This window comes from Rhea americana, unplaced genomic scaffold (assembly GCF_003343005.1).
Source record: "Rhea americana isolate MKP2758 unplaced genomic scaffold, rheAme1 scaffold_647, whole genome shotgun sequence".
NCBI lineage: Eukaryota > Metazoa > Chordata > Aves > Rheiformes > Rheidae > Rhea > Rhea americana.
Genome location: NW_028186809.1, coordinates 43,594 through 56,432, shown reverse-complemented (window position 1 = coordinate 56,432; position 12,839 = coordinate 43,594). Strand labels below are relative to the sequence as shown.

General features: G+C 50.8%; 1 gene segment (V, D, J or C); it reads right to left on the bottom strand.

Moving 5' to 3' along the window:
• Positions 1-443: 443 nt before the first annotated feature.
• LOC146586830 (T cell receptor alpha variable 1-2-like) lies at positions 444-4,310 on the bottom strand (the record flags this gene model as incomplete). The annotated part of the segment is given in 4 exon segments: positions 444-725; positions 1,615-1,748; positions 1,807-1,874; positions 4,257-4,310. Coding segments are annotated over 4 exon segments (538 nt in total), but the record flags the coding sequence as incomplete, so codon positions are not given.
• Between the last annotated feature and the right edge of the window lie 8,529 nt (positions 4,311-12,839).

Sequence of the window (12,839 nt, the reverse complement as noted above, 5' to 3'; positions counted from 1 at the left end):
CAGTCTGGGTGGAGGTCCATCCTGTCAGTGATCTGGGCAAATGTGCTGGACAGAGAATGAACAGGCATTTTGGAATGGGACCACAAGACTTGGATGAGAGCCAGTGTGATTCCTTTGAGCCCTGGTGCTGTGCCAAGAGATCGGATCAGAAGAGCACATAGACTCCCTGCACAGCCCATGCCAAGCACAGTCCTATCCTGGGTGTACAGGGAAAACCCTTCCATGGCAGAGGCTGCTTCAGCAGCTTCTCCTCCCTGTCAGGCCACAGACACCAGTCCCTTCCAGAAAGTGGATCTTAGCCTGCAGATCCCTGGGTGCACAAGGGAAGTAGTGCTGCTAGGGGAGAGCTGAGGCACTGTTCCTCAGAGCTCTGCCTTGTCCAGAGGCACCCTTGCCCTCCTCCTTGCCTCAGGTTTTTGCACAGCCAAGGAAGCTTCCTGTACTAGAGTGTCTTGCACAGCACAGAGGTACAAGGCAGCGTCAGAGACCTTGACTTCCTCCAGCTGCAGGAGGCTGTATTTCTTTGTGGTGTTTAGCAGTGTGCAGGTGAATCGGCCGCTCTCCTTGCGACCAGCTCCTGCCTGATAGGAGACCAGCTGTGGGGCTTGGCCTCTCCTCTGCTGGTACCAGAACAAGGTTCCAAAGCCAGAGATCTGATAGGTGCAGGTGGTCTGGAAAGTGCCCCTCTCCTTCTTTTCGAGTCACAGTGGTCTGGCCCATGGCATCTGGAAGAAAGCAGGAGTCAGTGAGTGTGCAGGGAAAGGCTTCAGGATGCAAACCCACAGGGAAGAAGGCACCCTCTCCGTGGCCCTGCAGCAAGGCAGTTAGTGAGTGGTTTTGGGCAGGAGATTGGCCTTCTTGCCTCAGTGAAGTAACAAACCCATCACGTCCTGCTGAGATGCTCCTGGATTAGAGCTTTTCTGTGGCCCTGCTCCCAGCTTCCCACTCTCCCACTGCCCAGGGAACAGGCTGTCTTGCCTGGCCCTCCTGTGCTGGCACCAGAACACCTCTAGTGGGGTGAGGCTCTCAGGAGGTGCTGCAAAACCTTCCATCCCTCTCTCCATTAGTTGTCATCTTCTGTGCCTCTCTGGTCTTGGGAAATGAGGAAAAAGGAAGCCCTGGCTGTGCTAAAATGGAGGAAAAATGGGTCACCAGGGCATGCTGCACTACACCTCCAAACCTGGAGAGAGACCTGGACACCCTAGTAATCTCTGTGGAATAAGAGCTTTCCAGCACCTGCATCAGCTTTGAAAAGTCCTGTCTATCTGGGCTGCAAGGCAGTCATTTGACCCTGCAGACAGCAGAGAGCTTCTGCAGTGACACGTCCATGGAACAGTGGGCCTGGATGCGTCAGAAGAGAGATGCAAACAGATGGATGGATGGTTGGGGGGAAAAAACTGGAGAAAAGAGTCTTAGATAATTTGGGGAAAAGATATTTCTTTGCTGTCTCATCTTTTTCTTTTCCAGCAGTGACAGCCTCTTCAGATCACACATGCAAAACACCCATGTGATCTGGTATTTCAAGGGAAGATCTTTGCAGAGATCTGGTGATGGGGTGATGGTTTCCTGAGGGTAAAGAAAAGGACTCTGCTAGGAGTAAAAGACTGTGCTTACCCAGCGAATTCCCCAGGAGGGCAGCGAGGATGACGTATCGGAGGTACATGCCGAGGCCAACTCTGCTGTTCGTGTGTGAGAGAGTCGGAAAACCACCTCCCAGCCCCAAGAGAGCTGAGCTGCTGGAAATGACTCTGCAAGGGGAGCAAAGAAGGAAAGAGAAAGTGTTTGTTCTTGTCACAGCTGAAATACGCCATCTGCAGCTTGACCTTCTCTGGCAGTGACACACATTGCTCCTCAGGCAACAGCCCGCTGAATGTCTTTATGACAGGGGAAGACGTGGGGGCTCTGGGTTCCCCATGGTAAGAAGTGGCTGTTCCTGGCCTGATGTCCCAGTATAGTCCTCATTTCCCCAGCTAGAAATGCCTGCTCTCCTGCACACTACTGCTTGGTCCTTTGAGGATTTCAAGGGTTTTCCCCACTGGCAGTTCCTCACCTTCCCCAGGGGTGCCCAGTTCTCTGCAGATGGTGCTATTTCTTCTGGAATAGAGAGGATTTTTTTTCCCGGGTGTTAAAGAATATTGGATTGAGGCTGTCTAGAGTGAGTCATTTAGCATAACTTACTTAGCATTAGCAGCTAAATTTACTGAAGCCTTAGGCCACAAGCTGTGAACTAGTCACCTAGTTAAGTAAAAGAAGCCCCCAAATCTGGTCCAAACTGGAAAGATTGGGAAGCCTAATTGTCCAACAAGGGAAGCTGCAGCTGCAGAGCTAAGAGAGGAATTTCTTGACTGCCCGCTTTAGGTTAGAGTCCCTCTCAGGAATAAGAAGTTCCAGAGGCGGTTAGAGTCCCTCTCACGTGGAAGTATAGGAGTGAGTTTGAGTTCCTCCCTTGCTGCAGCTTTCCAAAGCTGCGCAACCTGATCAGCATAAGGCGCGCTAGCAGTGGGAAATGTAACCAACTTAAAGGGGATGCCCTTAGCTGAGGTACTGGAAAATGGGAAGAAGATTGAGGGAGCAGCCGGCTTGTTAAAAGAGCGTGCAGTTACATTATGCCAGGAAGATTGGCCGTTTGCAACAAAAGATGGTAATCCAGCACAATGGTGGCCACTGCAAGGAACTTTTGATCAGGAAAAATTAACTTTTTTTGCGATATCATCTAGAAGATATGTTTCCAGCTCAAATGGATTACTGGTATGTTTGGGATAATTGGGCATGGGCACAGGAGCATTCAGGCCAAGAGGGAGGGAGGAAAGGAACACCGCCAAAGGTAGTACTGGCACGGACAGAAACTTGTACCTCAGACTGTGGTCCAAAAATTTCTGCTCCATTTTATATGTCTGACAATCTACCTGTTATTCCTTCTCCTCCTACTCCTTCTACTTCACCAGCTACCAGACTCTATCCTATGGTCTCTAACATGCTGACTAATTCTCCTTGCTTACAGTTAGGAGAATGGGAAGGGCCAGCCCCCCTCCCACCACTGTTGTGCTGCATGTGGCTACTAACCGGCCCTGGAGCTCTGATCGGGCTCTCCTAGCTTTGTGGGGAAGTAAAATGCTGTGCTGAAGGGAGGATGCTGAGTATTGCACCCAGATGTTTTTGTAGATCAAGCAGCCCCTGATATATGAAAGTATTTTAAAGATATATGAAAGTATTTTAAAGAGCACATGCCAGCCTGGCAAGGGGAAACTTTATGAAAGATTTTAAGTGTAGCAGTATTCGCTTATGATGGGTGAAAAGAAAAACAGAAAGCTCAGCAAGAAAAAGCAAGCAAGCAAAAGAACTGGAAGCAAATTTACTGGTAGTGGCTCTAGCAAGGAATCTGTAAGTGAAAGAAAGGGGTTGAGAAAGAGGAAGGCCAAGCCCGGGGTTCTGATTGAGACCAGGAAACAAGGGAAGAAGTTTAGAACAGAGCGAAGGGAGAGAGTGTTGTTATCGTGGGAATTTAAAACACTTGCAATGGGAATGCCCCCTTTGGCCACGAGGCCTGAATAGGGAAGGAAGTTACCAGCGCAAAGAGTTAGTGTGTGAAAGAAATCACTCACAATGACTACAGATGGGAGACTCTTACAGCTCCTGGAGGATATAAGAATTAGGGATTTTTAGTTTGTGAGGCATTCAGTTGGATCAGAAGGGACATATGATAGGAAAAGTAGAGGGACAAGAAGTTGGATTTTTAATGAGGATGGGAGCCACATTATTTCTTTTCAATTTTACCCTAAAAGGATTCAAAAACAAAGATAGGGTATTAATATATGGAATCACTTGAAAGAAGGAAAGGAGAGGGAAGAGAAGGGGAGGGAAGGGGAGGGAAGGGAAGGGAAGGAAAGGGGAGAGGGAAGGGGGGAGAGAAAGGGAGAGGGAAGGGGAAGGGGGAAGGGAAAGGGGGAGGAAACTCGTGCTAGTAACAACAGGAACCAAAGTGCATGGGGGAGATTTGTATTAGCTGAAGTATCTCCAGCATGTTTGCTGGGAAGAGTTCTTTTGCAAACCCTAGGTGTAGAATTGTGTTTATCATCTGACGAAATGAATTCAGTGCTTATGGGGATGAGTGTGATAACCTGAAGTCCAAATCCAAGGGTGAAAGTGTCTGAAGTGTTAAACTCATTACCAACAGTACTATGAGTATAACCAATATTGATGTTGAATTATCAGCTTCAGCCCAATCTGTGATCCTAAAAACAAAGGAAGGAAACCACCAGCTGTAAAACAGTATCCAAATTCCTCAAGAAGCCAAGAAAAGCATACAAAAATAAATAGACCAAGATTTAGCTGGGGGGTTCTGAAAGTATGTGTTTTATCACATGATACTCCCACATGCTCTGTAATAAATAAAAAAAATAAATAAAACAATAAATTTGATAGAGATGGAGATCCAGAATACCCTTTGTACAAGATTTGCAGACTATCAATCAACATGTGGGACTCCTCATCCAGTGGTACCCAATCCTTCTATTGTACTTCTGCAAATACCACATTGGGCTGGATATTTTACTGTGAGCACTTAACTGCTGCATTTCTTTAGCATTCCAATAGATGAAAAGAGCCAGCCCTAGTTTACCTTTACTGGGAAAGGACGGCAGTTTATGTGGATGCGATTTCCACAAGGGTTACTGGGTCTCCTACCATATTTGCTTGAATATTGCAAGAAGATTTAGAAGATACTGAGTTACCTGGTGGATCACTGTTAACAAAATGTGTAGATGATTTATTGATAACAAGTAAAAATAATGATGATTGTTTAAAGGATACTATATATCTATGCACTGCAGTAGCAGCTAAAGGGCATTGAGCATCTCCATCTAAGCTCCAGCTATGTTGTACAGAGGTGAAGTATCGCAGATTCATTCTGAAGAAGGGACAGCAAATAAATAATCCAGAAAGAATAAAAGCCATAGCTGACATTCCTCACAACAGGCCACATACCTGAAACCCTAGAAAGTGACACTGTTACAACTTAGGTAAGAGGTGTTCTCACTGCAACTACACCGTGTGGAAGGCACTGTTGAAGTCAAGGAGTGAGAATGTGGGGGGATGCTCCCAGCTTCCCCCACCCCCCSACTCCGCTATCTGGTGCCAGTTACAAGCAGTCAGCATCCCTGTGCCTCACACTCCAAAAGGGAGGATGTCAGGACTTTGAGATAAGGGGCAGTTTTAATTACACTGGTCTGGACTTAACTCCTCCTGTCAGGATCTTGAGAGACAACACTTGCTTTCACTGCTGAGGCAGCATTAATTGTTGTAGTCTGACATTAACTCCTTCTTACCCCAGCTATGGGATCTCTCCTTGGGACCACTGTTACAAGAGTAAGGCAGTTATTTCCTCAGTGCTGAAGAGTGCTCAAGGCAGCAGACCTGTTGTTGGGGTTATTCAGAAACCTCCCTCATGACTGTGGGCGTGATCGATCCTCGTAACAGTGATGGAGGAGAGCTGAACCCCGTAGCAGCCAAGAGCTGGGGACTGCCACTGCATAAAGAGAACAGCATCAGGCCTAGTGACTCCACCTCCACCTTCCCCTGAAGGATATAAACAGGTTGGCCCCAGAGGCTGTGTTGGACACTTTGCRGGTGACAGTGGGTCTGCCAACTTGTGGAACCCCTCGGGACTGGGACGCCCTCCTGCAGTTACTTCCCTGGGATTGAGTGTACGTTGGCCGCTGAGGYAGCAGTGGGTAAGATCAGTTAGAACTGGCTTAYYTTAGTTCATTCATTTGGGCARTTCTGTTACCTTAAATGTAGTCCTGTGGGACATGCAGAATGCCCCTAGACAACCCTTGGGGTTGTCATCAGCAGAGGTGCTCTTTGGAAGACATTTAGCAATCTCGGGAACTTGCATCCTGGCYTGARCCAGCCTCTTAGAARGAGACAAATGGTTAACACAGYATATCTTTCAATTACAAGGATGTTTTAAAAAGAAAAGGGAACAGGCTCAATGATTTCAACCTGTATGCCCAGAAGTACAAGCGCATAATTCACAGCCAGGAAAGGTGAAAGAGTTTTCTCAGAAGTCTAAGCTGACACCTAAGTGGGAAGGACCATATGTTGTTTTATTAATCTCTTACTTTGCTGTAAAGGTCTCAGGAAAGGATCACAGGATCCACCATTCCCATAACAAAAAGGTTACCACCTCCCCAGAAGAGCGAGACCTTTACCTGGGAAGATAAATCCATTTCAGATCCTGAAAACCGAAGGCATTCCCAGTACATGCCACACTTGTTTTCTTTCCAGGGCCACGTGAGTCCCCAGCTGCTTGGCCAAGCCARCCATCTCAGAGCATAAACAAAGGACATTGCCCTCGCTGGTGTCTTCACCACCCTTGCAGGAGTGCCCTCCTCCCAAATACTGCTTCGAGGGTGGGAAGGATTAAGATTTCACCACAATTTCACCAACACAGGTGGCTCTGGGTGACAGGTAGTAATTGTGGCCCCTGTGACCCTCGTTGGTGTGACCAGTGTCACCAAGGCCGGAGGCTAAATAACTTTCAAGGTTGGAGTTAGGGAAGTATAACTAGGCAGGGGCAGCAGAACAAATTAACTGGTGTTGTTCCTGCCGCTTACATCAACCCTGGGCTATAGAGGCTAGAATCAAATTGTCAAAATGATTGGACTACCAATAAGCTTATTTACTGTTTGGATGACCCATTCCAAATTATCCATAATGGAGCCTGAGATTGTGCTGAAAATAAAATCCACTCAAAGCCCAGAACATGATCGCACCAAAAGGGGTGGTTCAAACCCTAGTCTACCAAGTAACACAAGAGCACACTGTAGAGCGTGAACGGAAAAGTAATCTTTTCACCAGCTGGGGACTGGATCAGGTTCCCTAAGTAAGATATTCTTACCAGTAACAATCATTTGATCATTTATTACTGGTGTGCATAATTGCTTACAAAATATGGTACTGTTTTCTATACAAGGATATTGGACAATGCTTGAACAGGAACAATTAGAAGAGGGCAGGGATGAACAAACAAAAAAAGAGGACTGTTAAAGAACATTGGATTTAGGCTGTCTAGAGTGAGTCATTTAGCATAACATACTAGCATCAGCAGCTAGACTTACTGAAGCCTTAGGCCACAAGCTGTAAACTATTCACCTAGTTAAGTAAAAAAGCCTCCAAATCTGGTCCAAACTGGAAAGATAAGGAAGCCTAATTGTCCAATAAGGGAAGCTGCAGCTGCAGTGATAAGAGAGAAATTTCCTCTCTGGCCAGCCTAGGGGTGATGAAAAGATCCAATGAAACACAAGAAGACCCCAGACCTAAATTTTACAATTGGTTTAAACCTTTGTGTGAGGGGCAGGGAAATTTAGATTGTAAGGGTATAATTGTCCAGGAATTTCTTTGCTCGGGGTCCCTTTTTGGAGGCACCCAGCTCGAGCTGTAATTTCCGCACATGTGGCATTAAATCCTGTTTTACTCTAATTTTGGTTTGAACGTCTGTTTCAGGGGAAACCTAAGGTCGGATCCTGTTATGGAGGCCAGGAAGCTTATTTTTTCATAACAAAATGTCACCATTATTTCTACCATTCTGCCTTTTCCTTCCTCTCTTGCCTGGAAACAGCACCTCTCCCTGAGATTCCTAGAGGAAGCTGGGACCCTGCCTTTCTGGGAGGGGCACATTTTGGGAGACCAGGGAGGGGAAGTGCAGAGCTGCAGTGGGAGTGTCAGGATGGACCTGGAAAGGAAAATGTCAGCAAGTTAGAGAAGTTGGCAGTGTGAACTTAGAATCATAGAATTGGAAAGGTTGGAAGGGACCTCTGGAGATCATCTAGTCCAACCCTCAAACAAGTGGCCCATACGGAGATCGAACCCTTGACCTTGGCATTATTAGCACCACACTCTAACCAACTGAGCCAAACCTAACTCCTTAATTTGTGTTTGTATGGACAGTGAATGCATGTCCCTGCTTACTGGATGAGCCTAATGGACAGTTTAGGCAGGCTGTGGTCAGTCAAAAGGACACGGAGGAGGTTGCTGGGGACCACCGTCTCTTTGTCCCTCCTAGAAATAGCAACCAGACAAACCACTCCCCAGCAAGGGAGTTCCCAGTGTCTCCTGTCATCTAGCACCCAGCCAGACACATGCACCTACACTCAACTCTGCAGGAAATGGAGAAAGCACCTACCCATGCCCACCTTGGCCCTGGACATAGGTAGCACCAGGTACAGACAGACATGCCTGGACCAAGGTGTCTAGGTCAATATCCCCAGTGGGGTTTTCTTTCCCTCCTCTTCACACAGAGAAGGCTCCTCAAGGGAAACATCTCTGTGAACAGCATGTACAGTGGGAGCTTCTCACACAGAAAGAGGAAGCCCCCCCACCCCCTCTGGCAAGGGAGAAGAGATCCCATCAGAGCCCTAACTTTTAGAGAGAGTTCCTCTCTTCATTTGTCTGCATGCACAGCCTCTGACTGCTTGTGCCACCGTGTGTCTTTGGACCTGACTGCCTGGGCAAGCACAAGGGCTACCCACAGGCAGGTTTTCAGCAAAGCCACTCTCATTCACAACCCTCCATTCACATCAACTTCATGGTCTCAATGTTCAGCTGGGGCCAAGGCAGGAGGGGTGGTGAGCTGCTCTCTGCTCTCCCAAGCCTGTAAACCTGACAGTACTTCCCTGTCATGCCGTTACAAAGGCCATTTAACATAGGTGATAGGGCCAAACCTCTTCTCTCTGCCTCTGAGGCCCATGAAATGTGCGCTACTAGAGGCACAGCCAGTTCCCTGTAAGCTTCTGGTGCCCAGGACTCTCTTCCCATAGGCGGAGGCTGTCCAGATGCTGTGCCCAGGCTCCTGGTCACCCTACATAGGCCTGATCCAGATCAGCTGGAGGTAGCACCAGGGCTGAGGTGGCAGGCAGTGAAATGTGAGGAAAAGGGAGCTGTGAGAAGGTGGAGAGAGGGACGGAGGAGCCAGGAGAGGAAGATAGCCTGACAGAGGAAGAGCAATGCAGGGACTAGTCACACTCCCAGAGCCAAACCGAACAGAGACAGTGGCAGGGCCGATTTGCGCCCCGTGGCCACATCTCATAGTCATGCTGCGGGGGGGCTTCTGCTGGGGCACAGGGGCCAGCAGGGGCTCCCAGCACTCAGGCTGCTCCTGTGCCAGCTCTGCCTGGGCAGTGTCTCAGCCCAGTGGGCTCCCCAGTGCCCTCTTCCCCATGGGAGATGGCAGCACAGTGTGTTGGTCTGCGACACCACCACTCTTGGGCCAGGCGAAATGGGAGGGGCTAGGCCAGGAGGGCCATGGCATGGAGAGGGCTCCATGCCCCCAGGGCGAGCGGGACACAGCTGCATGGCAGCCCCTCCACTGCCTCCAGCACCCTGACCACTGCAACAACAGCTCCACCCCTTCCCCTCAAGTGGGAATTTCCTCCGCCCACCCGTGGCTTGTGCTCAGACAGTTCTGGCTCCTCTGCTCCCAACTCCAGCGTCCAGTGTGCCCAGCACAACACATTGCTCTGCTCCCACCCGGGCAACTGTGGGTGCTGCTGCTGTGCTGAGTGCACGGAGGCAYCTGGGCGCACACAACCCCCAACACTTTCCACAGCATTTGCACACAGCAGCAGCACCAGCTCATCTCGCTGTGTCTCTCACAGCACAGTAATACAGCGCGGCGTCCCACGAGCGGGGCTGGGTGAGGTGCAGGGCACTGGAGAGATGGTCTGCTGCAATGAGCAGGGTTCCTGGCAGGAAGCGCTTTTTCTCCTCTGACACTCGTTGCTATCAGCTGTGGCAGTTGGTGCTGAGTAGAGTCTGCAACAATGCTAGGCTGTGAGCAGGTGATGTTGATGCTGGTGCCCTCGGTGGCCTCTGCCAACGGCTCCTGCTGCACCTGGGCTCTGCCCRCAGCCACTGCCAAGAGAGGAGAAATTCAGGTCAACAACAGCTTTCCTGGCCAAGAAGAAGGGGTAAATGGAAGGATGAAAGGAGGATCGCAGCCAGGAAGGGCTGTAGTGAGGGAGGCATGGCTGAATCATCTGGTGGAGACAGCACAGATGAAGGAGGGAGAGAGGCTTGGGTGGCGGGCTGGATGTCCAGCAAAAGGAGTTCTGCGTAAGAGCCTCAGGGGCAGTGGTGATGACTGCCCAAAGGGCCCTGGACCCAGCATGGGCACCACTCCGGGTTCCTAATCCCCTGGCTGCCGACAGCCCCACACACCCAGGAGCACCATGGCAGGCACCGCCAGCCCTGCGCCCCAGCTCTACCGCATTGCACCGCACCGCACGGCATCACTCCTCTCGGCCATTGGCACCTCGCTGCTGCCTGCCAGCACCAACTATCTGTTGAGGCTCCGGCACCTCCTCTTGGCCGCCGCTGTCGCCAGTGCTGGTTATGCTCCAAGGCTGTGCCCTGCCCCACCACTGGCCTGGCTCTCAGCCTTGCCCTTGCCTGGTCTCGGGCCACGGATGGAGAAGGGAAAAGGGGGAGAGGCAGGCAAGAGGGGCAGGACTGGGGTGCTGCGGCACACAAAAGCATGGGCTCTGTGCTGGACACAGCACCTCTGGGCTTGGCACGGTGCCCAGCAGCCATGGCAGGTGCCTGGCACGGGCAGGGCCGAATCGTGCCCTACCAGACTGGGGCAAGACCCTAACCGTAACACTAACCCTTGTTGGCAGCGAGCAGGGTCTGGACAGGCAGGAGAGGTGGGGAGAGCCCTGGTGCCCCCGGCACAAACCAGAACACAACGAGCTGCGGTGTCAGGGAGAACCTGCTGTCCTGGAGCTCCTTAGATCTGGCAACAGTAACGTTTCATGCACTGCTGCATGGGGACAGTGAGACCCAGAAGGACACAGCTCATTCACCCCTTCCCCTCGTCTTCTCCTCCTGCCCTCCCAGGCTATGCTGCTGCCCGTGAAGCTGCTGCTACCAGCCAAGTGTCCTGTAAAATTGCGGGAATGAGAACTGCCCGCCACAGTGGGTGTGCAGAGAGGGGGTGGGGGCTGCCCACGGTGTGAGTAGGTTAGTCACAGGGATCCCCAGCAGCCCTGGAAATAGCAACAGCGGAAGGGGTTGGGAGGGAGCAGAGGAAAAAGATATGGCAGGAATGTTGTAAGTGTAATTAGATTTGTGTATCTACAACCATTCTCACTTTTTGCGTATGTGTGTTTGGAAACACAGTAAATGTTGGTGTTCATCATGAAATCAAGAGTTCTCAGATTCTCTCACTCCCTAACACTTACACGCATGTAATATAGAAATTTAACTCTTAGTTGTATGCTGTGGCAGATACAATGCCAGCTGCCAACACTCGTGAATAAATTCAGGAAGAATTGCTCTTGAAAGAATGTCTACTGCAGAAGAAATAAAAGAGTTTCTAGGACCAAGCAATGCTCTGGGCAGCCCTGGGAGCATCCTGGCTTCAGGCAGGATTTGGGGGGTCTATCCTGGGCCAGCTCTGACAGGCTGTAGCAGGAGCAGGTGACAGGCTATGGCAGGAGCAGGGCACAGCAGGCTGCCTTCTTGGCACCAACAGGCCAGAGCAGCCTGCTGTGCCCTGGGGTGAGCGCTTGGCTCTTCCCTGCACAGGCACCCTTGGAACCATCTGTTGCTCGTCTCCCTGGGCCTGTGCTGTTCCAACCTGTCATTGATCCCTGTGTTCACCAAGCCTCCTACTGACCCACATCCATGCATCCCAGAAAGGGAACAGCTCATTACTGAGGTGCTGTTGCTGGTACAGTTGGACCACCAAAGCCAGAAGGTTTTGGCTTCCCAGTCTGCCTGGAGCTGGGGATGCTCTGGCGCTGTTCTTTGAAGGCTTCCTGCCTAGGCGGGAAGGGAAACACAGAGCAGTCAGTGGGAATGATGGAGACTGTGTGATGGCAGCCTGAAGATGTCAGGGAAAAATTTGGCTCTCTGACAAAGAGGCTCCCCTACACCAATTTCTCCAAGGCTGCTTCCTACAGCCATGCCTGAGGGATTTCTGCTCCTTCCTCCAACTGAAGAGAGCAGCCGAGGCACAGAGGTGTCTTGCYTGTTTCTGCTGGGATGTCAGTGTCTGGCAGGCTCCAGCCCAGCACAGCTTCTCTCATTCTGCTGCTTTTGGAGGAAGTTGCTGAGGTGGTGAAGAGCATCTGCAGACCCCACAGGCCCTGCTGCGCTTGTGCCCCTTGCTGCAGCACAGTCTGAGAGAGGTCATCAGCTGTCCCAGCAGCGGGAAATGCTCCACCCCAGGGATGACAGTGCTGTCACTGACACCACTGCTGGGGTTGCAGCACTTGGGACTGAGGAAGGACTGGTAGCAGGGCTGAAGGGACCACTGGTTCCAGAGCCCTGAACTGAAATGGGAGGCAAGGGTGCGAGACTAAGAGAGCCAGAGCTCGGAAGGGATTTGGCTAGCCCTATTCCAACAGTGGCTAAAAGGCTGTGAGGGGCTCTGTGTCCCAGCTTTCCCTCCCTTGTACCTTGGCAGGGAGGTTTTTTTGGAGTGGTCGTGCAGGAGCAATTATGGGAATGACTTCCCATTTCACTAGAGAAGAGGGGAGGGACAGACTCTAACTGCGGTGAGAAGACCCAGGGCTCCCAGAAGAGCGCAGTGGGAATGCCGTGGTCCCTGGAAAGAGGCCCCCTGCCTGCAGCATGCATTCTGCACCTGGTGCTGGAGGTGCCCCTTTCAGGGATTATGTGCCTTGGGGGTGGGTGTCAGACCTCTGTGAGCCCCCACTCTTTGCCAGTGCTGGACCTGCAAGATGCCCAAAGGCTTCAGGAGTCTGGCACTGTGAACATCAAATACCAGCTCCTGCATCATGTCACCCAGTCCATCAAGGGGCTGCAAGAGAGACTGA